The 26238-nt window shown below is 42.8% G+C and overlaps 1 protein-coding gene across 3 annotated transcripts in view; it reads left to right on the top strand.

Annotated features, from left to right (window-relative positions):
• The first annotated feature begins 1031 nt into the window (after window positions 1–1031).
• Window positions 1032–26238, top strand: part of DPF1 (double PHD fingers 1) — a 95984-nt gene continuing 70777 nt past the window's right edge. For 2 of the 3 annotated variants that reach the window (XM_075322593.1, XM_075322592.1), the window contains exon 1: window positions 1032–1151. In XM_075322593.1, coding sequence (XP_075178708.1) covers window positions 1054–1151 — 98 coding nt within the window. In that variant the 5' untranslated portion in view covers window positions 1032–1053. Of the gene's footprint in view, window positions 1152–24231; window positions 24327–26238 lie in introns of all 3 variants that reach the window. The other variant, XM_075322594.1, reaches the window with a different exon arrangement.

Genomic DNA, 26238 nt, shown 5'->3' with positions numbered 1-26238 from the left:
ATCCCCTGTCTCTTTCCTTCTACCTGTCTCATTCCCTCACATCCCCTGTCTCTTTCCTTCCACCTGTCTCATTCCCTCACATCCCCTGTCTCTTTCCTTCCACCTGTCTGTCTCATTCCCTCACATCCCCTGTCTCTTTCCTTCCACCTGTCTCATTCCCTCACATCGCCTGTCTCATTCCTTCCACCTGGCTGTCTCACTCCCTCACATCCCCTGTCTCTTTCCTTCCACCTGTCTGTCTCATTCCCTCACATCGCCTGTCTCATTCCTTCCACCTGTCTGTCTCATTCCCTCACATCCCCTGTCTCTTTCCTTCCACCTGTCTCATTCCCTCACATCGCCTGTCTCATTCCTTCCACCTGTCTGTCTCATTCCCTCACATCCCCTGTCTCTTTCCTTCCACCTGTCTGTCTCATTCCCTCACATCGCCTGTCTCATTCCTTCCACCTGGCTGTCTCATTCCCTCACATCCCCTGTCTCTTTCCTTCCACCTGTCTGTCTCATTCCCTTACATCCCCTGTCTCTTTCCTCCACCTGTCTCATTCCCTCACATCCCCTGTCTCATTCCCTCACATCCCCTGTCTCTTTCCTTCCACCTGTCTCATTCCCTGTCTCTTTCCTTCCACCTGTCTCATTCCCTCACATCCCCTGTCTCATTGCTACCTGTGCCCAGACACCCCCTCCCTCAGTCTGTCTCCCCTGCACACCTCCTGCCTGCTGTAATCACTCCCCTTCCTCCTGCCCCCTCCACTCCTGTCTCCTCTCCCTCCTCCCCGCAGCCTGTACCCCTTCTCGTCCCCCCACCCCTCCTTCCTGTCTTTCCCCTCTCTTTGTCACCCACCTCCCCCCTCTTACAGTACCCTAACCCTCACTACCAATCAGCGCCCTTCTCGGCCTCCCAGACCTGTCTGTCGCGCGGCACTCTGGGACACGTAGTTCCTCCCCGTTCCCCTGACAGTCCATGGCTCGTTGCTTCTGAACTACAACTCCCGACTCCCCCCGCGGCCGGCTTCCCTGAGCTTGGCCTGTGATTGGCTGCTGTGTGCAGAATGAATGAAATTGTACAGTATTGTGATATTAGAGGGGCTGCAGTGTTCCTGCTTAATACCCAGCAGCACCATGAACACAGCCCTGCACAATCCCCTCAAATCGTGAGTAAATTGTGTGTGGCATGGCTGGAGCCCACGTCCTGCATGTGTGTGAGTGCAGGCATGCAGGCAGGCATGACTAATATGTGTATGTGCAGAGCAGGCTCTCATCATGTAGAATGTGTAGGTAATGTGCTGCCTGTGTCTGCATCTATAGGTGCATCCTGCATGTGTGGAGCTGCCTGCATGGCTGTGATCTGTGCTGTGGGCACACATGTGCATGTCATCCATAGGCTTCCTGTGCACATACATGTACCAGGCACCTGGCTGCCATTAGTCAGCACTTCTCTGCCTGTCTGCACTGGCTGTGCATTGGGGGGTCCCTGCAGAAAGGTCACATGGATTGCACAGCAGCCTGTGTGCAGATGTGCCCCCCCTCCTGTACAGACTGGGCACATCTGGGGGGACTGAGCCCCATGTGACTGTCTGCCTGCACCCCTTCACTGCTGGAGTGTGTGCTCTACACTCATTCACATTTCCCCAGATTCTACCTAATGCACGGATGATATAACCTGGGCTCTTCCCCTCTGACTGTGCCAAACCCTATATGTTGCCTTATTACCCTACGTCTCCTATAGCATGATTACTTTTTGCATCTTTCTGTGCAATTTTTAGTTTTATTATTAGTATATTTTACATTTTTTTTTTTATTATTATTATTATTTTTTTTTTTTTTTTTTTTTTTTTTTGGGGGGGGAGAGTTGGTAAAAAGTCAGACGGCTAAATTGTCTTCATTTTTGGCGATATTACTGTTGCATTGGTTATCGTATGTCGTGAGCGCTGATTTGCTGTTCTGCAATATTGGGATCCATGTATCTAACAGAAAGCAGCGCTGTCTGTGACCTGTCTGCGACTGCGGAGGATGGAAGCATTGGCTTTCTATAAATGTATGGGGATATTATATGTGCTGAAGTGTGTGTGCATATATATATATATATATATATATATATATATATACTGACATAGATCATATGATTTATTTATCTATTTTATATTTTAAATATTTGTTATTTTATATATATTTTTCTTTTTATCTATTTGCTTTGTACTATTTACTAATTTATGTCATCTTATTTCGCCTGACATTTCAGTTTTTCATCTATGCAGCTGTTCCTTACTAGTGTATTGAGATTTCTACTTACCTTTAAGTTACACAAAATTGTAGATGGATGGATAGAAGGATGGATAGATAGATAGATAGATAGATAGATAGGATAGATAGAAAGATGGTTTGATAGAAGAATGGATACAAGGCTAGATAGAAGGATAGATGGCTAGAAGGATGGATAGAAGAATGGATAGAAGGATGGATAGATAGATGGATGGATTGATGGATGGATAGATGGCTAGAAGGATGACTAGAAGGATGGATGCATAGATGGATGGATAGAAGGATGGATAGAAGCATGGATAGATAGACAGAACGATGAATAGATAGATAGGATGGATAGAAGGATGGATAGAAGGAAGGATGGCTAGAAGGATGGCTAGAAGGATGGCTAGAAAGATGGATAGATGGATGGATGGATGGATGGATGGATTGATGGATAGATGGATGGATGGATGGATAAAAGGATGGATAGATAGAAAAAAGCTGTACATTAATGGAATACCTGATGCAGCAAATCCCCCTGGAAAACATCCATTCGCTCCATAAATAGTAATCAAAAAAATAATACTGCTGCTTTCTTGATGGATAGATATTTTTGTTAATATTTATTTTTTAATATATATTTTTTTTTTTTGCTGCTTTTATTTATTTGTTATTTTTAAAGAAACCCCCCCCATAAACATCTTGTTGTTACTTGCATATCATCAACAAAATGCTTTTGACTGATCCTTTTTTTTTATTGCGGTAGTCTACCTTTAAAGGGAATCTGTCACCAGGTTTTTGCCAGCTCATCTGAGAGCAGCCTAACTTAGGGGCAGAGATCCTGATTCCAGCGATGTCACTTACTGGGCTGCTTACTGTAGTTTTGATACAATCACTGTTTAATCAGCAGTAAATCATCATTACAGGACTACTTGGCATGCTGCAGGTAGTCCAGCATATTTATTAGCTCTGTATAACTGCTAGATCTGCAGCAGAAAAAACATTGATTTTATCAAAATGACAGCAAACAGCTCAATAAGTGACACATCGCTAGAATCAGGGTCTCTGACCCTACATTATGCTGTTCTCAGATGATAGATTCCCTTTAAGGCAATTTTTTTATTTAAATGCATGTACCATATTTTGGGCTAAAACAAATAATTTTTGTGGCACGGTGGCTCAGTGGTTAGCATTGTATGGTGGCTCAGTGGTTAGCACTGCAGTCTTACAGCGCTGGGGTCCTGGGTTCAATTCCCACCAAGGACAACATCTGCAAGGAGTTTGTATGTTCTCCCCGTGTTTGCGTGGGTTTTCTCCGGGTTCTCCGGTTTCCTCCCACATTCCAAAGACATACAGATAGGGAATTTAGATTGTAAGCCCCAATGGGGACAGTGTTGCCAATGTATGTAAAGCGCTGTGGAAGTAATAGCGCTATATAAATGAATAAATATTATTATTATATTAAAAATGTTGCACCATTTTCCTGCTATAGTCTCTGTGTTGCACTGTCTGCAGCTGGCTGCAGAAAGAGTTAACTGAGGAACTGTCAGCGAGCTCATTCTCTCAATGGGAGAGTTTTTACCTCTCTTATCTGCCTTTTTTATCTCCTTTCAGCTGATTTATGACCACAGACCACATCAGAGTTCAATGTGCAGGGACTATAAAAGTCAAATGGTGCAAAATTTTGAATAAAACCCAATCGCAAAAAAAATATTTTTAGCCCCAAATATATGTTTTTAAACAAAAAAAAAATCCCAGGAGATGGACAATCCAAAGGCACACAATAGTGCCTTGCTATGAAAGGAGTGATCTCCAAATGTTTAACCCTGGACTTTGAATTTATTATTTTTCATCCTGTCTGAACAGTTACATGGTGGAAATGACTGTCACAGACTCTTGCGATTGTTCAGATCTGAATGATAATTGCTTTTAATTGAACCATATGGAGTCTCATGGAATAATATACTGAGTAAAGTAAAGCTGAGTAGACTGCTTGCTGATGGTTTCCAGAGATATGTTTTCTGAAATTTACACAGTGAAGGGTAATGATGAACACATTATGTAAAAAAAAATGTTCATCTATGGTAGTCCAAGTATTTGGGGCAGTTCTACTCATAATTACTGCTCTTATATCCTGACCATCCGTTTTCTTACTATGACAATCCCACCATACAAAATTTAAACTGGTGTCCGGCTCAGATAAGAGCCCACTTGCAGTCATTCTCACTTGCAGGCTATAAGTGACTTTGAAGAGCAACATCATGAGCTTATGAACCGAAACCAATCCTTCCAATGTGCCTAAGCCTCCCAACCCCTCCATCTATTGCCCACCCATGCATCGTAGCAGTGTTGACTATATATATATATATATATATATATATATATATATATATAGTACCTTCCCTTCTGCTTTTAAACATGCCATGATCACGCCTATCCTGAGAAAGCCATCCCTTGACCCAACTTCTACGTCCGGTTATCACCCCATATTGCTGCTCCCTTTTGCCTCCGAACTCCTCGAACAGCACATCCTTACTGAACCGTCCTCCCACCTCTCATCTGACTCACTCTTTGACCATCTACAATGTGGCTTCCATCCCCCACCACTCCACCGAAACTGTCCTGACCAAAGTTACTAACAACTTACCATCAAAGCTAACAGATAATTCTATATACTCCTCATAGACCTGTCCTCTGCCTTTGACACAGTCAACCACTCCCTCCTACTACAGATCCTCACTTCCCTCGGCATCAAAGACCCTGCCCTCTCCTGGATCTTGGGAAACCTACTCTTCTCCATCTATGCCTTTGGCCTAGGATAATTCATAAAGTCTCATGTCTTCCATTACCACCTATATGCTGATGACACTCAGATCTACCTCTCTGGCACAGACGTCACCTCCAGAATCCCACAGTGTCTATTAGCCATATCCTCCGTCTCCTCTCGCTTCCTAAAGCTATATGTGGACCAAACTCAACTCATCATCTTTCCTCCATCTCACCTAACTCCACTACCTGATCAATCCATCACAATAAATGACATCACGCTCTTCCCTGTATTGGAAGTCCTCTGCCTCAGAGTAACCTTCAACTCTACCTTGTCTTTCAAACCATAAATCCAAGCTCTCACCATCTCCTACCTTCTCCAACTCAAAAATATTTCCAGAATCCGTCCTTTCCTCAACCATCAATCTACTAAATTATTAGTGCATGCCCTCATCATCTCCTACCTCGATTACTGCAATATCCTCCTCTGTGGCCTTCCAGCTAATACGCTCGCATTTCTCCAGTCTGTCCTTCACTCTGCTGTTCAACTAATCCACTTCTACTCCTCCACTTATTCCTTCATTGGCTCCCAATTCTCCAATGTTATAGGTACTAGCATTGACCTACAAAGCTGTCCACTGTCTCCCCAGTATATCTCCAAACTCATCTCCCGATATTTTCCCACACGTAATCTCCCGTCCTCCCAAGACCTCCTTCTCTCCTCCACACTCGTACGTTCCTCACCCAATCACCTCTAAGCCTTCTCCCAAGTATCTCCCATTCTCTGGAATTCTGTGCCCAAACACATACAATTATTATCTGCCACACTTGAAATTTTCAGACGGAACTTGAAAACCCATCTCTTCAACATATCTTTCAGCTTGCAATATTCCTACTGCCACCTCCCCACCACCGGAGCTGCCGCAAATCTCCCCAATCTAGTGTTGACGGTGCGTCTATAATGTTCTCGATTAAAATGGATTAGTAGTAGTATTGCGAATATATACTCTTACATGAGATATATATATATATATATATATATATATATATAGTGGGTGAAATAAGTATTGAACACATCACCCATTTTCTAAATGTTGACAACTCATCCAATCTACGCAGGCAAAGAAATCAAACCATAGATGTCCATACATTAAGGATATGAGTAATAGTGAGAAATGAAAAAAAAGGGAAAAAGTATTGAACATTGGAAAAAAGAGAGGTGCAAAAAGCCATGGAAAGTCATGATACCAGCGGAAAAGTATCAGTAATTAGAGAGCAATCCTGCCACTTAGTGAAAAATATTACCAGCTGGTTCAACTGGTAGACTATAAAAAGGTGTCTCATTACTAAGGTGCCACACAAGAAACATCTCATGATGGGTAAAACCAGTGAAATGTCTCAAGACTTCTGCAACCTTATTGTTGCAAACTATACTGGTGGAATTGGTTAAAGAAAAAATTCTAAACTAGTGAGCACTGTTGGGGCCATAATCCAGAAGTGGAAAGAACATATTTTTGCCATAAACTGGCCACGACCAGGTGCTTCCCGCAAGATTTCAGACAGTGGAGTGAAAATTATCAGAAGAGTTTTCCAAGAGCCAGGGGCCACCTGTGGAGAGCTACAGATAGACTTGGAATCAGCAGGTACAATTGTTTCAAAGAAAATAAGAAGTAATGCACTCCCCCTCCATGGCCTTTATGCACGCTCCTGTATGCACGCTCACCACACAAGACTCCATTGCTGATCAGAAAGCAGGTTCAAATGTGTTTGAAGTCTGCTCAACAACATTTAGACAAGTCTTTGAAATACTGGGAGAATATAGTTTGGTCAGATGAGACCAAAAATTGAACTCTTTGGAAGTCATACATGTTAGGTGATCAAAAGGCACTGCATTTCGCCCCAAAACACCATATCAATAGTGAAGTCTGGAGGTGGGAACATCATGGTGTAGGGCTGTTTTTGAGCATACGGCACTGGAGACGTCATATAATTGAAGAAGGGATGAATGGACAAATGTACAGAGACATTCTTGATAAAATTCTGCTGCCATCTACCAGGATGATGAAAATGAAACGAAGGTCAACATTTCAGCAAGAAAATAATCGCAAACACACAGCCAAGGAAACTCTCACTGGTGTCAGATAAAGAAAATAAAGCTTCTAGAATGGCCGAGCCGCTCACCAGACCTGAATCCAATAGAAAATGTATGGAAGGAAATAAAGCTTAGAGTTCACAGAAGGAGCTTGGAACTGCAGGATTTGAAGAGTTTTTGGTAGAAGAAGAAGAATAATAATTTTTATTTACATAGCACCATCATATTCCGCAGTGCTTTACAATTCAGAGGGGACATGTACAGACAATATGAGACAATACAAAATACCAAAATTCAGATACCAAGAGGAGTGAGGGCCCTGCTCGTAAGATAACAGAATGGTCCAAAATCCCACCTGAGCAATGCATTCTACTAGTGTCTCCAGACAGGAGGCGTCTTGAAGCTTCATAACCAGCAAAGGCTTCTGTACAAAGTATTAAATAAGTTTCAGTAAGTGTGTTCAATACTTTTTCCCTGTGTCATTTCTCATTAGTACACCTAACCTAATTTATGGACAGCTATAGTTTGATTTCTTTCCCTGTGTGGGTTGGATGGATTGTAACAGACATCTGGTAAGAAATTCATGTCAATAGCACCTTTGGAAATATATTTACTTAGAAAACCTTTGACGTGTTTAATACTTATTTCACATGCTGTATACATACAATACGGGATCTGATCTCCTCTACACCATACAATACAGGATCTGATCTCCCCCATACTGTACAATACGGGATCTGATTTCCTCTACACCATACAATACGGGAGCTGATCTCCCCCATACTGTACAATACGGGATCTGATCTCCTCTACACCATACAATACGGGATCTTATCTCCCCCATACTGTACAATACGGGATCTGATCTCCTCTACACCATACAATACGGGATCTGATCTTCCCCATACTGTACAATACGGGATCTGATCTCCTCCATACTGTACAATACGGGATCTGATCTCCCCCATACTGTACAATACGGGATCTGATCTCCTCCATACTGTACAATACGGGATCTGATCTCCTCCATACTGTACAATACGGGATCTGATCTCCCCCACACTGTACAATATGAGATCAGATTTCCCCACACTGTACAATACGGGATCGGATCTCCCCCATAGTGTACAATATGGGATCTGATCTCCACCATAGTGTAAAATACGGGATCTGATCTCCTCCACACTGTACAATACGGGATCTAATCTCCTCCACACTGTACAATACGGGATCTGATCTCCTCCACACTGTACAATACGGGATCTGATCTCCCTCACACTGTACAATACGGAATCTGATCTCCTCAACACTGTACAATATGGGATCTAATCTCCTCCACACTGTACAATACGGAATCTGATCTCCTCAACACTGTACAATACGGGATCTGATCTCCTCCACACTGTACAATACGGGATCTGATCTCCTCAACACTGTACAATACGGGATCTGATCTCCTCCACACTGTACAATACGGGATCTGATCTCCCCCACACTGTACAATACGGGATCTGATCTCCCCCACACTGTACAATACGGGATCTGATCTCCCCCACACTGTACAATACGGGATCTGATCTCACACAGACAAAACAGGATCCGATTTACTTACTGTACTTACTTTATATGTTTGGGTTTTTTTTCCCCAATTCTGTGTACTTCTGGTTCTGATGTAATTTCCATTTTACAATGACAAGCATTGAGCTTGTAGATGCGTTTACTGGATCCATTAATCATAATGCTTACAGAAATATAGCTCATATTTATAAAGGATTATACATTTTTGGGGGGATGGAGGGTGACTTCTTGGTTTGTTTTCATTTAAAATACAGTTTTTTGTAGACTTATATTTGATTCCTCTTTTTTCCAATAAATATAGACCATGACCCACCCCCGTTACTTTTACGGACTGGTGTTGACAATATCATTGGTGGCAATTCGTGGACAGGGTTTGCTCCGCTACTAACATACGTGCATATGGTCCGTCCTATGTAATGCATGGCCTTAATCTCTGCAGACAGTATAATCTGCTGCTACCATGCACAGATTTTATAGTGGTAGATCTGCTTACCTTATACACTATGCAATACAAGATTTAACCCCCTGTTGTCTTTGCAAGTATTACAGAGTACAAAAATCGTAATGCAAATTAACAGTATCCCTTGTTATTTTTGATTTCTGTATTTCGTCTTGATTAATATGTAATATCCAAAATTGCGGTGAATTTTTCCAGTTGAGCTTTGCTTCCGGGATGCCCTTAAACACTTATTTCCTCCATAGTTATTTATTATTGACTTTCTGCTGGTAAAACGGTGGCTGCACCTATCAGATTCTGGTGTAAAACATGGATGCAATGGGTCTGTCTCTGAAAGAGCAGGGAAAAAAAACATATGTTAACTCTAGGTAAAGGGTTCTGGGCGATTAAAGGGGTCTTCTGGTTTTGAAAAAGTCCTATCCCTCGGCTGCAATTTGTTTTTGAAAAAGGAAAAAGAAATGTGCTGTACTCACCCTCCCCGGGTCCACACTTGTCCTGGCCCTGGGGAGGGTGAGTAAAGCAATTTTTATTTTTTATATATATATAATATATATATATATATATATATATATATATATATATATATATATGTGTGTATATATAACTTTTCCAAAAATGTAAAATCCCTATAAAGAGGTGAGCAGCAGAGGGAATGTGACGTGTCTACTGATACCTGACGTGATGCATACGCAATCAGTAGTTACCCTGCATCTGTCCCAACCGCAGTCACCATCATCCATTCTCTAAAAAATAAAAATCAATTGCTTTTGTTAGATCCTTGGACCATCTTCCTTTGTCCTTCCCGAGGTTTGAGCTATAGTAGAGTTCTCTCTATCCATGTTCTTCGTAGCTGAGCCCTAGTTTTATAATGTTGGGGGTTTCTGGTCCTATAGGTAAAGATATAATGATCCTCTAGGGGCAGGGGTCCCCAACCTGTGGCTCGGGAGCCACATGTTTTCTCGTGGGCCCATGATGTGTGGCATGTGGCTGACTTCCAGTATGGTGCATAAGCACAAGGTCTAGCAAACAGCTATGAAGAGCAGGTCTCCAGATGGTGACTTTTGTTAGTGGCCCCATATAGAAGAGCAGGTCGTAATGGGGTAAGGTAGGAACCTTTGGATCTTGGTATACTGCCTTGGTGTGATTTCAGCTTTTGCTGTCATTATACCGGTAATGGAGGCTCTTGGAGTCACTACTGTTTGGAAGGTGGGAGCTGGATGTGTCTCATGACCCTCTTTCAGAGTTGATTGTGGCTCTCAAGGTCAGAAAGGTTGGTGACCTCTGCTCTAGGACCACCTTTTCATACAACCAATTTTGGAACCTAAAGGCCGCTTTACACGCTACAATTTATCTGACGATATGTCGTCGGGGTCACGGTTTTCGTGACGCACTTCCGTCATTGTTAGCGACGTCGTTGCGTGTGTCACCTATGTGCGACTCCGAACGATCGCAAATAGGGTGAAAATTGTTGATCATTGACACGTCGTACAGTTTCAAAATATTGTTCGTCGTTTGGAACACAGCAGACATCTTGCTACGTTTGACACCCTGCCAACGACGAACAACATCCACACGACCGCCTTGGTCAAACAATATATCGGTGAACGATGTAGCGTCGTTTGTGAGATGTGTACATGTGACCGCTACAAAACGACCTATGAGCGATCTCGGCAAATCGTAACAACGATCTGGGCGAGTCACATTGCTAACGAGATCGCTAGCGATATCGTTGCGTATAAAGCGGCCTTTATATTATTGTTTTTTAATTATATCCACCCTATAAATTGTTTGTGAAAAATACCAAAAGATTGGTTGATAATCTAAAAGAATACAGGTTGTTTTTTTTTTTAAATATGCTTTGTAGTTGTGATGTTCTTCAGCCTAAAATCCTATTCATTTATGTTTTTATTTTATGTCTGCATTTAATTAGGCATTTTAGGGCTATTTTGTTTTCTGGGTTAATACTTCTTGCTATGGGGAGGGTTTTTCAGGGTCTATTCTTGAACTATGTTTAAGAAAAATGAGTGAGCCATCGATTAGAAATTTGGTGAAGTAATGAAACCTGTTTGGACCTGCTGTACAGGGCTGAATTTCAGGGATGTTCACACCAAAAAAATGCTGAGCAAGACATAACAATCATAGACTGCGTGTTCATTTTTTTTTTTATTTGTCAGAAACCTCATATACAACTTCAAAAATGTTGGCATAAATTAATGAAAAAAGAAAAAAGTTATATTTTATTATTATTATTATAATTATTATTAATGGAATAACTTGCAATTTTGGGAAAACCCCTATATCTCCTATCCATAGGATAGATAACTTGCTGATCTCTTGGGGGTCCGACCACTGAGGAATCGGTCTCAGTTGAGCAATTTCTTGAATGAAATGAAGATGGCTTCCTCTGAGCTCCCATAGAGAATTAAATGGACCGGAGGCTCAACATGAGCACCTCCTCTCCAGTCAAGACGGGGTTCTAAAGAACTCCATTCTCAGTATTCTAAGGCCCAGTCAGAACCTGAGCCATGATCAAGTTTCTCCTATAACTTGCCATTTTAGGAAAATCCCTTTATCTCCTATCGATGACATAGGGGATAATTTCCTGTTGTTTGGGGGTCCCACAACTGTAACCTTGGGAGTTGGACTCTGTCAAGCCCTTTGTTGAATGGAATGAAGGTGGCTTTCATAGACACTTCCATGGAAAAATAGATGGAATGGAGTCCCAATATGTGCACCTTTTCTTCAGTCAAAACAAGGCTCTGCGGAACCTCGTTCTCCGGGTTTCAGGGCTTTGTTTTTTGAATCGTTGGGGGCCCAGCAGTTAGAACCCCACCGATCATCATCTTTCCCCAATATTTAGCAATTTTGGGAAAATCATTTTATCTCCTGTCCATAAATTAGGAAATGACTTGCTGACTTCTGGAGGTCCAGCCACTAGGACCCGCAGATATCTTGAGAACGGAGCTCCGGAAGCCCGAGAATCAAGCTCTGTTGAGCCCTTTGTTGAATGCAGTGAAGGTGGCTTTCCTCTGCGCTCCCATAGAAAATTAATGAAAAGGAAGCCCAACATGTGCACCTTTTCTCTAGTCAAGCCAAGGCTCTTAGGAAACTTGTTCTCAGGATTTCAGGTCCTTGATTTTTTGAATTGTTGGTGGCCCAGTAGTCAGAACCCAGAATTAACAAATTTCTCCTATAACTTGCTATTTTAGGAAAATCCCTTTATCTCCTATCCATGAGATAGGGAACAATTTGCTGATCTTTGGGGGTCCCACCACTGGGTCCTGCAAATATCCTGAGAGCGGGTCTCTAGAACCATGAGGAGTTGGACTCCATTGCGCCCTTTGTTGAATGGAATGAAGGTGGATTTCATCGGCACTGCAATGGAAAAATATAAGGAATGGAGGCTCAATATGTGCACCTTTTCTCCAGTCAAGACAAGGCTCTGTGGAACCTAATGCACAAGGTTTTGATGCCCTGTTTTTGAATTTTTTTGGGGCCGAGGTATCAGAACCTAAGCAATCATCAATTTTTTTCCTATAATTTGCCATCTTAGTAAAATCTCTTTATCTTCTGTTAATAAGATGGGGGATAATTTGCTGTTCTTTGGGGGTCCCACCACTAGGACCTGCTCATATCCTGATGACAGGGCTCCGGAACCCTGGGAGTTGGACTCCATTGCGCCCTTTGTTGAATGGAATAAAGGTGGCTTGCATTGGCATGGAAAAATATATAGAATGGAGGCTCAATATGTACACCTTTTCTCCAGTCAAGACAAGGCACATCGGAACCTAATTGTCATGGTTTTGGTGCCCTGTTTTTGAATCATTGGGGGCCGAGCAGCCAGAACCCCAGTGATCATCAAGTTTCCCCAATAACTTACAATTTTTTTGGGAACATCCCTTTATCTCCTGTCCATAAGATAGCTGACTTCTTGGGGTTCAACCACTAGGACTTGCAGATATCTTGAAACCTGAGAATTCTGGCTCTGTTGAGCCCTTTTTTGAATGGAGTGAAGGTGGCTTTCCTCTACACACCCATGGATAATTAATGAACCGGAGGCCCAACATGTGCACCTTCTTTCCAGTCAATAGGGGCTTGTCAGAACCCCATTCTCAGAGTTCCGGGGCATTGTTCTCGGAATTTCTAGGAGCCCAGCAGTCAGAAACCCCGTGATCATCAAGTTAGCGATTTTTTTGGAAAGCTCCATTGATACAGCTAACGCCTCTTTCTCCTTTCATTCCTTATAACCCGATTTTGGGATTTTTCCTTTTTCTGAATTTCTAAGACTAGTATCTGGTGTTATTTCACATATTCCTCTTTCTTTTCCTTTATTATGGGGCTTCCGCATGAACCTTTCCTTCTTTATAACCCTGATCACCCTTCCTACCCGTATTCTATTAATCCTTGAAATCCCTAGAAGTCTCTACCTGCCGCACTATTATTCCGCGCTCCCCTCCCTATAATTTATCAGCTCTTCTCTCTGCGACCTCTCCTTGTAATTTCTCTTATTGTCTTACCATATTCCTTAGAGGTGCGCTTCTCACCATCCCCTTTATTATACACCTGTCCCCACATTTATCTCTGCTGCAAATAATTGTATTTTTGGTTAGGTGTCAATCTGCGGCTTCTCTTCCCCGATGCCAGGGCCTTTGAAATGTTAATGCACTTGTACTGCTGAATATATACATATATATTGGGATTTGATGCAGCAGGGTGTGCAAGTATTAATGTGTCAGCGCCCTGCCTCCCCCCGTACACCCACACAACGATACGCTAGAGTCTTCTGTCTGTTCTGCAGGTTGGCTGTCTGGGGGAATATGTGGGTGGGGGAGCAGAAAGAAAGGGGAGTAAGTACGTGTGTGAAGAAAAGGGAAGAGTAGACGAGGCTTCCATCACATAAATACTTCATGGGGTATGGAAATTAACTAGTTATTTAGATAGATTCTTTGCCATTCTTGTTAGTAATGCATAGACTGCAAAGACCAGACCCCCAATTCCGTCATTAAGTCCTAATATTTATTTTTCGGCACTAATTAAAAAGATTCCTAGACCTTCACTCGATATAAATCATTTGATTTCTTAATTTTTTTACCCATTTTTTTTCTATTTTTTGCCCAACAGTTATAGTATCCATCGTAGATTTCATTCAGACTAATTAGATAAAATGGGCGATTTCGACGATGACTAAAAATCATCAACGGAATCGAAAGATTCTGCATTTTGGCTAATTTCCAACCCAAAAATGTTCGCTATTGTTCAAAAACCTGGCCGAGTACTTTGGATTTTTTGGGGGCTGATGATAAGAACTGACTGCATCAAATCCAACACGGCCGATGCCGTCTGAAATAGTTTTTTTTTTTCCTCTGACAAACAACCAATCGACCATCATATTATTTTTGTCTAATCTGTATGGGTTTTTTAGGGGTTAAATTATTGCGTGTGCATCATAGGAACTATAAAGGTTTACAGATATAACAAAAATGGATGATTTTGAAAAGATAAATGAAAAAATCTTATTTACAGGTGATTTTATATATAAGTGTTGCCAATGTATGTAAAGCGCTATAGAATTAATAGCGCTATATAAATGAATAAATATTATTATTAGTATTATATAAATATATATATATATATATGTGTGTGTATATATATATATATATATATAATATTTATTTATATATTATTATTATATTTTTTTTTCTGAAGAATAAAAGCAGCAACCAGATGGATTTATAATTCAATGGGTTATAAGAGAATGTGCACACAACAACGTCTTTTTCAGGTGGATTCCACCTGGAACCCACCTGAAAAAGCGCTTAAAAAGCTAGTTGATGTGCAGGTGACCCTTCTTTTGTAATTTCTTTTAACCGATTCAGACTTCGAAAGTCGCCAGGTGGCTAAAAAAAAAAAAGTCACCTATCCATTTTTCTGTCATACATAAAAAAACAACAAAAAAACACCAAAGCTACCTCAAAAAATGTTAGCAAAGATGCTTCAATGAAAACATTTATGGTTTTTAAGCACCTAAAAAAAACCAAACCTCCATATTCACATAGCTTAACTAGTGATGGTGGTGTCGTACTGCTTTTTGTGGACCCCTGGAGGCTTTAGATACCATTTTTCCCCTAAAATAGGACAGGGTCTTATGTTATTTTTTTGGTCTGAAAGATGGGTTAGGACTTATTTTTAGGGGATGTCTTTTTTCCCATAAACATCTATTCTTGAACAAACAAAAAAAACCCAAAATGTATTCAAATTTAATCATGTCATCACATTCTGGAACATCATCAAAAGTCTCCAACCTGAATTACTTCATGAATTTCTTGAGATCCCATTTCCTTTTTCCATGTACAACAATCTACCAATATTCAGGAGCAAAAAGGGTCCAGTCAGCTCCCAGAAAACATGTAAAAAACACCTATTAACAAATATATAGCCTTGAATAAATTCTAAACTATATGTCCTCTATTGAACGGTAACTAGGGCTTATTTTTTGAGTAGGTCTTATATTTCAAGCTTAGTCCCAAAATCTTGAAAAATTAAACTAGGTTTATATTCGGGGTAGGGCTTATTTTCAGGAAAACAGTGGGTAGATTGCATATCTATTAAAAGGAACCTGACAGATGCAATATGCACCCAGTACCACAAGCAGTTCTGGGTGCATATTGCTAATCCCTGCCTAACCGTCCTTGTATACACTAGCATAGATAAAGGGATCTATAGAAAGAGTATTTCTAAAGATCTTTTATCCTTTGCTAATGAGGCCAGGGACTAGTCCCAAGGGCGTTATATTCCCTGACTAGTCCAGCCTCTTAGCATGTTAGCATGACCACAGGGGTGTACAAACATGCTATTCAATGCAGCATCACCGGCAGTGATGCGTGTACCTGTGTGACCGCTCTTCTGAATGCTAAACACTTCCGATATTCAGATCAGCATGGAATAACATTAGTACACCCTTGTGGGCGTGCTAACATGCAAAGAGAATAGTCTAGTCGGGGGATATAACGCCCTTAAGGCCGCTTTACACGCGGCGATTTATCATGCGATCGCATGTGCGATCGTACCCGCCCCCATCGTTTGTGCGTCACAGGCAATTTGTTGCCCGTGTCGCACAAAGTCAGTAACCCCCTGTCACACGCACTTACCTTCCAAACGACCTCGCTGTGGACGGCGAACATCCTCTTTCTGAAGGGGGAGGGACCTTCGGCGTCACAGCGACGTCACAGAGCGGCCAGCAAATAGAAGCGGAGGGGCGGAGATGAGCGGGATGTAACATTCCCCCCACCTCCTTCCTTCCTACCGCATTGCCGGCGGGACACAGGTAAGCTGTAGTTCGTCGTTTCCGGGGTGTCACACGGAGTGATGTGTGCAGCCTCGGGAACGACGAACAACCTGCATCCAGGAAATTGATCGATATTTTGAAAATGAACGACGTGTCAACGAGCAATGGTAAGGTGAGTATTTTTGCTCGTTAACAGTCGCTCGTAGCTGTCACACGCTACGATATATCAAATGATGCCGGATGTGCGTCACTAACGACGTGACCCCGACGAGATATCGTTAGATATATTGTAGGTAGAGTTGAGCGGATTGTCAATAATCGGGGTCCGGCGGATCAGCCGCGGGTTGTCAAAGAAGTCCGGATCCGATCCGGAGTTCGGACCTATATAAGTCAATGGGGGAGCGGATCTGGGGACGAGAGGGAGAGGGAGGGAAAAAAAAACCCGAACCCGGATCGTGCAGCCGGATTCCCGGACCCGGATCGGACCCTGAAACCGCGCGACAGTTCGGGGTCCGCTCAACACTAATCGTAGCGTGTAACGTCGCCTTTAGGACTAGTCCCTGTGCTCATTAGCATACGATAAAAGATCTTTAGAAATACTTTTTCTCTAGATCTCTTTATGTATGCTACTGTATACAGGGACGGTTAGGCAGTGATTAGCAATATACACCCAGAACTGCTCGTGGGTCTGGGTGCATATTGGAGCGGACAGGTTCACTATAACATTCTAATGCTCAAAATTGGGACTTCTAATTTCTGCCTCAAATTTACCCTTAAACTCTAATTTTTAGGTGGGGTCCATTTTTGCGGTTTGGTTTCCTTACGGCTGTACTTTCTTCAAGTGGTCCAAGGTACCTAGGTATTCATTAGGTGATGCTGATCACCAACTGATATCTTCACTTTTTGGCTTGGCATAAATACATAGTAGTCCTTCCTATACCAGGCACTTCTCGGCCTAGTAGGACAGCAGCATGAGAACTCCACTTGTTCTCCGAAACGTCACAATCAAGCAAATCAGTCCTTGTTTTGTAGTATTGTTGGCTATGCCCCCCCCCACACCCCACCAAAAAGACTGATTTTCGGCAGTGTTCTGGATTAGATTTTCCCTTCAGTTAGTGTGTCAGTTTTTATCATCAGTCTTTCATCAGTGATTTTTTTCATATGATTGAAAAAGAGAACAAAATTGCAAAGCTTCTCCTAATCTATTACAATCTTAAAACCGGAGGACAACGCATACTTGATTGGGTGATTTTGATCCGCGGCTCAGATAAAAAATTAACGTGTGAAATGATGCTAAAATAAATAAGTGCAACATCAAAAACTACTATGTATATTATTTTGTATGGCCTCCGGGATTTTTAAAGACAACGCTAAGTTTTCTAGGCATGGAATTAACAAGTTTGCAACATATTGAAACATCTATCTTTCTCCATTCTTCAAGAACGTCCTGTTTTAGAGGCTGGATGGAGACTGATGACAAGTTATCTCTTCAGAATTCCCCATAGGTGCTCGATTGGGTTCAGATCAGGAGATAATTGGCCACTGAATCATTTTCACCCTGTTCTTCAGAAATGCAACAGATGTGTGTTATGGATCATTCTCATGTTAGAAAAGTGCACGTCTACTCAATAGGACAAGAGACCATAGTAATGCAAATGTGTTTTATTGATAGACTATCTGCAAAAGGGAAAAGAAATACCTCAACCAGAAATAGAGCCAAGCCAACGTTTCGGCCAGACTCGGCCTTTGTCACGGTTTTGCATATCATAGAGTGGTGAACGAGATGAATTTGACGCCTAAAGACCGTATCATAGAGGAGGCGTTGATTTTCGTGGATACTTTGCAATACCCAAGGAGGCACGGAAGATAAGTAGAGAGAGAGAGGAGATGCCTTGACTGCAGGAGGAATGGGGACAGGGACCCAGAAGTCAGTGATGGCAGCAGGGGAAGGCAGCGGGTAGCGAAAATCGACGCATCCTCTATGATACGGTCTTTAGACGTCCAATTCGTCTCGTTCACCGCTCTACGATACGCAAAACCTTGACAAAGGCCGAGTCTGGCCGAAACGTTGGCTTTGCTCTATTTCTGGTTGAGGCGTTTCTTTTCCCATTTGCAGATAGTCTATCAATAAAACACGTTTGCATTACTATGGTCTCTTGTCCTATTGAGTGCTTGGGATTTACCATATTGTAGTTTTATTTTCCCTTAATCACCTATGCAGCGCCATACAGTCTCTTGAATCCATCAGTTCCAAAAAATATTTTTCTTATTCACATCATTTCAGATTTTAGAGTTCCAGTTGTCTTCATATTTGAGCATGGATGCTGACAAATTGTAGGCGACTTTTTTTGCATAAGCTTCAACAGAGGCTTCCTTCATAGACGAAACTTGTACATGCAGTGTACGCCATATTGTGTCATGGGAATCACTCACCATGGTTTGGCATTCTACGTCTTCAGCTAACTGCAGTGAATTTGCATTTAGACTTTATTTAAGCCTTCTCATGAGAAGACGCTCGTGTTAAGGTGGTAACGTCCGTGATTGGCCTGTACGTCTCTGTGAGATGTTTACAGTTCCATTGTTCTTGCATTTTTGTATCACTTGTTCTACAGTATTCTGACTGATAAATTAATCCTTGGTGATCTTCTAACCTTCACATTTCTTGTGTTAAGAAATTATTTTCTTTCTCAGGTCTCGTGACATTTCTCTTCCATGTGGTGCCATTGCTGACAGCATGAAATGGGATGTTTTCTTTGTTAAGTGCACTGTCTGCTGGACACCTGATTAATTACTAATTAAACTTACCTGTGGTTGAATTCTTGTTAAAGGGAACCTGTCAGGTCCAATATGCACCCAGAACAACCGGGGCATGCTAACATGCTAAGGGGCCGACAGGTTCCCTTTAATTAGAACTGTGAAGTCTAAAGTTTAGCTTTGTTCCTAAGGGGTACTTTGCACACTACAATATCGCAGGTGCGATGTCGGTGGGGTCAAATCGAAAGTGACGCACATCCGGCGCCGCTGTCGACATCGCAGTATGTGAATCCTTTTACATACGATTGACGAGCGCAAAAGCGTCGTTATCGTATGATCGGTGTAGGGTCCGACATTTCCATAATTTCGCAGCAGCGACAGGTACGATGTTGTTCCTCGTTCCAGCAGGCAGCACAGATCGCTGTGTGTGAAGCCATAGGAGCGAGGAACATCACCTTACCTGCGACCACCGGCTATGCGGAAGTAAGGAGGTGGGCGGGATGTTTACGTCCCGCTCATCTCCGCCCCTCTGCTTCTATTGGCCGCCTGCCGTGTGACGTCTCTGTGACGCCGCACGACCCGTGAAGGAGGCAAGACGCCGGCCACAGCGACCTCGCAGGGCAGGTAAGTGCGTGTGAAGCTGCCGTAGCGATAATGGTCGCTACGGCAGCAATCACAAGATATCGCTGCTGCGACGGGGGCGGGGACTATCGCGCACGACATCGCAGCATCGGCTTGCGATGTCGTAGTGTGCAAAGTACCCCTAAGAATTTCATTGGGATGTGCACATTTTTGCAACAGGGTATTGAATGAATTTGTTAAGAAAAGTACTTTTTTAGATGTGCAAAGTAACAAATCTTATTTGCAATCAGTGGCCCACATGTTTGCGAGTATTAGGTAGTATGGTGTCTCATAGAAAATGTTGAATCTGTTGGGGGTGTACTCATTTATGGTGAGCACTATAAATGGTCCGTATGAAAAAGACAAGTTGGAATGTTTTTTTTAGATCCCGCAGAGATCCTGTGGTCACTGCTTGTGAGTAAAGTAAATGTGATTTCATATTTCAAAATGCAGTATTTGCTATTGGCTGAACGTGTGCATAGATGTGAGTGCGGGTTAAGCAATTTTATTAAGAAATACAATATACAGGATTAGGTGAGTTTGATGCGACGCTCTTCTAGTCTGTGTTTTTGCATTAGTATTTGTAAGAACCCATTTTTATGGGTCAATAATTGGCTGAACGTTTGTACCTGATCATTGAATCATTTGTTATTGCTGCGCTTCGTGCCATGTATACAGGAGTGCACTGCCGAAAACCTGCAAACAATATGGAGAATGGATCGTTTGCCCCATACAGTCTGTATCAGCCCGTGTAAAAGAGCAGAACAACTTGTTATATCTCTCAATCAATACTTGTTATGAGAGATATCTGCCCGTGTTAAAGGAACCCAAACGAAAGCCAGCAATGGAACATTTTTTTTTACCTTTAGGCTTCATTTGGATATTTTGTTGTTTTTTTTTTACGTCTAGAACACATACCCTGTCACGGGTATGTCATGTGTGACAGATATTCATGTGGTTTCTGGCCATAGAAGGTCACAGTATCTGGTTGCACAGAATGTTCCCTGACTTTCTATTGTTCCTGCTGTCAGTCTTCATTGGTATAGGCAGCTTTCCTGCTGGATTCATCTGTCCCCTTTTGGAACCAGCAGCAGCTCGCCTTCCTCCCAGCTGCTGATCATTAGTATTCCCTCTGTGCTTATACCCCTTCCTTCCTTGGACTGGTGCTGGTGATATTCTTCAGTTTATTCAAGCCTTGGTTGCAAGCAGGTGGCTTGTACTCATCTGTCTTATTATTTTGCTGAAAACTTTGCTGAACTTCTACCTGTGTCATCTGTAGATAAGTAGTCCATGCTCCCCCCCCCCCCCCCCATGTGTCCTCCTTGTGTCTTCTATAGTGTTTAGTGGGGTTGGTGAAGAGCTCATCCCACCTGTTCCCTATTTAGCGCATAGGTCTGGAACCTATCTAGGGTGGTGAGGACCCCCAAGGACCAGCAGTAGTTTTGATCAGAGGGTCATCACCTTCCCTTTCCCTAGACACAGGGTTTCCCTTCCCTTTCGCCAGGCGCTTGGTACTTCCCCGTATCTAGCGTGACATACCCATTATAGTCTATGGAGTTGTTCACACACAAGTCTATGTTTTCTTTCACGGATTGAAAAAAAATATCACAACGATGACTGGTTTTGATCCAAGTCACAGATTTCAATTGGATTTTTTGAGATTTGCTTGTCATATTACTTTGCAGGTTGCAATGTGACCTTATTCATCTGCATTATGCTATAATTTAGGAATGGTTTCGAGCGTTTTGTGGCTATATGACATGTGTGACAGCCAAAATTTGCCATGTACCTCCAGACTAAAAGTTTATCTTTAGCAATATTTTGCCAACCCACTGAGGATAAATTGGTCAGAAAGTGTTCCCTCAAGGTTGGGTTGACATCACTTTTTACCCATTTGTGCATCCCGGTTTTACCCAAACATGAAAGGTGGAATCATTGGTTTCTTCATTACTTTGCATCCCCTCCCCAACAAAAATGGAATAAAAAGAAGTCAGAAAGTCATATGTACCCCCAAATTACCAATAAAATCTGCAAAAAACAAGGTCTCATATCGACCAAACAAAAGAGTTATGACTCTTAAGGGGGCTTTACACGCTACGACATCGCTCAAGTGATCTCATTGGGGGCACGGAATTGGTGACGCACATCCGGCCGCATTAGCGATGCCGTTGCGTGTGACACCTATGAGCGATTTTTCATCGGCGCAAAAACGTGAAAAATTGCTCATCGGTGACATGGGGGTCCATTCACAAATATCGTTACTGCAGCAGTAACAAAGTTGTTCCTCGTTCCTGTGGCAGCACACATCGCTCCGTGTGACACCGCAGGAATGAGGAACCTCTCATTACCTGCCTCCCGCCCACAATGCGGAAGGAAGGAGGTGGGCGGGATGTTACGTACCGCTCATCTCCGCCCCTCCGCTTCTATTGGGCGGCGGTTCAGTGACGCTGCTGTGACGTCGCTGTGACGCTGAACGAACCGCCCCCTTAGAAAGGAGGCGGTTCGCCGGTCACAGCTACATCGCAGGGAAGGTAAGTCCGTGTGACGGGTCCGGGCGATGTTGTGTGACACAAGCAGCGATTAGCCCGTGTCGCACAACCCATGGGGGTGGGTACGCACGCTGGCGATATCGGTACCGATATCGCAGTGTGTAAAGCGGCCTTTATAGTACAGTTGACCGAAGCAAAAATAACCCACAATTTTTCTATGTAAATTTGGTATTACCATAACTGTACTTGACCATTAGGCTACATTCACACATCCGTTTCTAGATTTACATCCGTCAAAAGCGTAAGGGGGTGATTTGACCTTTTTTTACCCACTGACTCTTCTGACTCTTATGATTCCCATAGACTTTAATGGCCGAGTCTGATCCACGAAACAGTTGAGAATAGATCCTACTTTGAGTCTCACCAGCCGAAGACTCGGATCTATTTTAAAATGCATGTATGTATGGCCCAATAAAACTCTGGGAGTCAGTGCGGTGTCCGAACCCCTGGCGTTTGCTAATGAAGTTATCATAACTGGTGGTTGCACGAGGCGGCACTTGCAACCAATTCAGGTTGCACAATTAGCCCAAATCCTCCAGGATAGCACAGACATAAGTGCCTTTAGAAGAAGGACTGTTACTCCGAGCACAGGCTCAAGTGCGTGGAGAAGATACCAGGATGCGGGCCTTTACACAAGGACAGCCAGAAATGGTCGTAAAAGGTCATCAACCGAGCATCAGGACCAATGTCTGTTCCTCTGTGTGAGGAAAAACAGGAGAAGTACTGTTAGAGAGCCCTACAAAATTACCTCTAGTGGTGTGGTCCAAGGGGAAAACGTTTCTCCATGCGGAGACTGACAAACCAATCTGGCTGCCAGTGAGGAGTCTTATACCTGCAATGCTCCTCTGGGAAATACTCAGATTGTCTCTTCAGTGAGGAAGGAGATGAACTGTAGTGCCACCTATTGGAAGTAGCAATCCCAAAAGTCAAAAGTGACCCTTTACGAGCCTTTTCAATCGACTTAGGATTTATGCCAGATCAGAACCTCAATTTGCAGACACAGTGTTTCTGGTTGATTGCCCCTCGTCAGTGCAAAGTATGAGATCTGATCTGGCTGTATGAGAAGCTATAGTGGGGTCTAAGGGGAAATCTTTTCTAGTGGTGTGTACGTTTCTGACCAAATTATCAGTAACAGAATCCATGAGAGTCTGACCTGGGGACCATGCAGGTCATTGGAATTCCCAAATTGGTAAGTCCAGCACCAAGATCCAGTTCTCTTCGCAGATGAGAGCAGGTTCACACTGAGCACATGTGACGGACGTGAAAGAGTCTGGAAACGCCTTGGCACATATTTTGTTGTTTTCCACATGGTCCAGCATGGTGGTTTGGTGGTAGATCACAGAGGCATATCTTTGGAGGATGTCACAAGCCTCCATGTGATAGCCAGCAATGGCCTGTCTGTTGTGGCCAGAGTGTGTGTAGGTGGTCCCTGGATGACAAAAGCATTAATGCTATTGACCGGTCCGCACACTTCCATAGATTTGAATACAGTTGAGAACCTCTGGGACATTTTTGTCACATAGTTTTTGAAGGAAATCAGCAGTTAGGGTGTTCCAAACATCTTGTATAACTAACCACAGATCTTCTGTGGATGTAGGCTCGATCAAATCCTTCAAGTATCCCAGATAGACTGGATGATGGTGATGATGCTCTGTGGGGACCATATCATCACTCCCAGGCCTCTTTGTTTTTCTGTACACTGATTGTTTTTAATGACGTTGGCTGTATGTGTGGGATCGTTGTTCTTGGTTATTTTGCGGACCGTGGACAAAGGAACTTGAAGATCTGTGGTTATGGACTTGTAACTTTGAGATCGTTCATATTTTTCAACAATGTTGGTTCTCAAGTCCTCAAACAGTGCTCTTCTCTTTCTGTTCTTCATGCTCAGTGTGGCACACAATGCAAAGACTGAGTCAACTTCTCCCCTTTTTATCTGGTTTCTGGTGTGATTTTCATATGGCCCACACATGTCACTTGCCACAGGTGAGTCTGAACGAACCAGCATCACATGCTTAAAACAAATTTGTTTATCCACAATTTTGGACAGGTGGCAACAATTTTGTCCTGCCCATTGTGGGGGTTTCGTATGAAATTATATCCAATTTGTCTTTTTTTTCTGTTTCTTTTTTTGTTTTTTGTTTTTTTGTGTTTGTGTTGTTCCAATACACACAAAGGGAATAACCATGGGTATGACACAACTTGTAATTGCAATAATTTTCAGAGAAATGCTCAATTTTCTGGAACAATTTAAGGATGCCAATACTTTTGGCCGTGACTCTATGTCCATAATATATATATATATATATATATATATATATATATATATATATATATATATATATATATATGTATATATATATATATATATATATAATAAACATACCGTATGTACTTTTTTAATTAAAGCCTTGCTTTGTTGCCATAGTTTTGCTTTGTTGCCATACATAACCTAAGTGGTAGAAGACTAAGTGGTCGCTTGTACATGTGATCCATGAATAGCCAGTGGTCAGTGAGTACATCCTGATCATGGCATTGAGACTTACCGCCCATAAGTCAATCAATCACAATACACAGAGGTCTGTTGTAAATGAGGAGTGATCTTCTAAACAAAATTGGTGCTTTGGACAGGTATATTTTTTTGTGCACGAGACGTACTTGGACGTTCCATCATGACAACGATCCAAAACACAAGGCCAAGTCGACCTGTCATTGGCTACAGCAGAACAAAGTGAAGGTTCTGGAGTGGCCATCTCAGTCCATATCCATATCCAAGCAAGCATTGTTGATCTTAGGGTGATCAACATATCCACTGCGGAGACACCATCACGTGTTTCTCAACGCAGTGATTCTAGAGCAATGCCCCCTAGGAAGTATGCAAATAAGAAAGCCGCGGAGACACCATCACGTGTTTCTCAACGCTGCCAGGAAACTAGCCAGGTCTTTCACCGGGAAGGAACAACCACGGGAAGGGCAGTCTCCAGTCAAGGAGACCACCTATACCAAACATGGTATCCATCCACAGACAGCCGTTTCCGGCTATTTGCCCCTCATCAGTGTGGAGTAGGAATCTGGCTAGTGGGGGCAATGCCTAGTAAAAGACTACTTAAGCAAGCATTGTTGTTGACCTTAGGGAGATCAACATATCCACTGCGGAGACACAATCACGTGTTTCTCAACGCAGTGATTCTAGAGCAATGCCCCCTGGGAAGTATGCAAATAAGAAAGCCGCGGAGACACCATCACGTGTTTCTCAACGCTGCCAGGAAACTAGCCAGGTCTTTCACCGGGAAGGAACAACCACAGGAAGGGCAGTCTCCAGTCAAGGAGACCACCTATACCAAACATGGTATCCATCCACAGACAGCCGTTTCGGGGTATTTGCCCCTCATCAGTGTGGAGTAGGAATCTGGCTAGTGGGGGCAATGCCTAGTAAAAGACTACTTAAGCAAGCATTGTTGACCTTAGGGAGATCAACATATCCACTGCGGAGACACCATCACGTGTTTCTCAACGCAGGAGACCACCTATACCAAACATGGTATCCATCCACAGACAGATTCCTGCTCCACACTGATGAGGGGCAAATACCCCGAAACGGCTGTCTGTGGATGGATACCATGTTTGGTATAGGTGGTCTCCTTTACTGGAGACTGCCCTTCCCGTGGTTGTTCCTTCCCGGTGAAAGACCTGGCTAGTTTCCTGGCAGCGTTGAGAAACACGTGATGGTGTCTCCGTGGCTTTCTTATTTGCATACTTCCCAGGGGGCATTGCTCTAGAATCACTGCGTTGAGAAACACGTGATGGTGTCTCCGCAGTGGATATGTTGATCTCCCTAAGGTCAACAATGCTTGCTTAAGTAGTCTTTTACTAGGCATTGCCCCCACTAGCCAGATTC

The sequence above is a fragment of the Anomaloglossus baeobatrachus genome, chromosome 9 (assembly GCF_048569485.1).
Source record: "Anomaloglossus baeobatrachus isolate aAnoBae1 chromosome 9, aAnoBae1.hap1, whole genome shotgun sequence".
In the NCBI taxonomy this organism is placed as follows: Eukaryota; Metazoa; Chordata; class Amphibia; order Anura; family Aromobatidae; genus Anomaloglossus; species Anomaloglossus baeobatrachus.
This window is presented reverse-complemented; position numbering and strand designations above follow the sequence as displayed.